Source organism: Fonticula alba (genome assembly GCF_000388065.1).
Source record: "Fonticula alba strain ATCC 38817 unplaced genomic scaffold supercont2.1, whole genome shotgun sequence".
NCBI lineage: Eukaryota > Rotosphaerida > Fonticulaceae > Fonticula > Fonticula alba.
This window is the reverse complement of record NW_009242971.1, coordinates 333118-334019: the sequence shown is the minus strand read 5'-3', so window position 1 is coordinate 334019 and position 902 is coordinate 333118. Positions and strand designations below refer to the sequence as shown.

Below are 902 nucleotides of genomic sequence, written 5' to 3'. Positions count from 1 at the left end.
CGGACATCTGCGTTCACACCGTTCGCCTAGCCCGGTGGCAAGCTGACAGTGCGTGCGGAGGCCCGACAAATGGACACATCTCCCGCTCCCCCGCCCCCCCCCCCCCCCCCCCCCCCCCCCCCCCCCCCCCCCCCCTTCGCCTCCGCCGCGCGCACCCGTCCGGAACGATGGCCTCCTCCGGTGACCGCAGCCAGCTGGCCGGCAACCAGTCTTGCTACACGCTTCTCTCCTACGACCCGGGCTACGGGTCGCTGGCGAGCGAGGCACCCACCATCAACGACTTCAAGAAGATGCTCGAGACCGGTGACGATGTCAGCCGCACGGCGGCCATGAAGCGTCTGCTGAGCACCATGATGGCTGGCGACCTGATGCCGGACCTGCTCATGCATGTCATTCGCTTCGTCATGCCGACCAAGGACAAGCACCTGAAGAAGCTCCTGCTGCTGTACTATGAGATCGTGCCCAAGCGCACCCCCTCCGGCACCCTGAAGCAGGAGTTCATCCTGGTCTGGTGCGAGCCCCCGCCCCCCCCCCTCCCCCCCGTGCACGAGAGTTTATGCACATGCGCGCGCACAGACACATCCGCTGTGGCCCGGGGTGTCAATCCTTTTCCCACCCACGACCCATGTGCTTTCTTCCCGCTGACACCCTGTCTTCGGCTCCCGCCAATCCTCCCTGGGCCCCATCTTTTGCCCTTCCCTCCGGCCTTTTGATGTTTCACCCCCCCCCCCCCCTCCACACACACACACACAGCAACGCGCTGCGCAATGACCTGCAGCACCCGAACGAGTATGTCCGTGGGTCTACCCTGCGCTTCTTGTGCAAGCTCCGCGAGGCAGACATCATTGTTCCCCTCATCGACCCGATCCGTGGGTGCCTGGTGCGTGTCATGCCCCCCCCCC

General features: G+C 65.7%; 1 protein-coding gene across 1 annotated transcript in view; it reads left to right on the top strand.

Annotated features, from left to right (window-relative positions):
* Nucleotides 1–167: 167 nt before the first annotated feature.
* Nucleotides 168–902, top strand: part of H696_00064 (hypothetical protein) — a gene marked incomplete at both ends in the record, with an annotated part of 4866 nt that continues 4131 nt past the window's right edge. Inside the window, 2 exons of the mRNA XM_009493894.1 lie at nucleotides 168–511; nucleotides 754–880. Coding sequence (XP_009492169.1) covers nucleotides 168–511; nucleotides 754–880 — 471 coding nt within the window. The remainder of the gene's footprint in view (nucleotides 512–753; nucleotides 881–902) is intronic.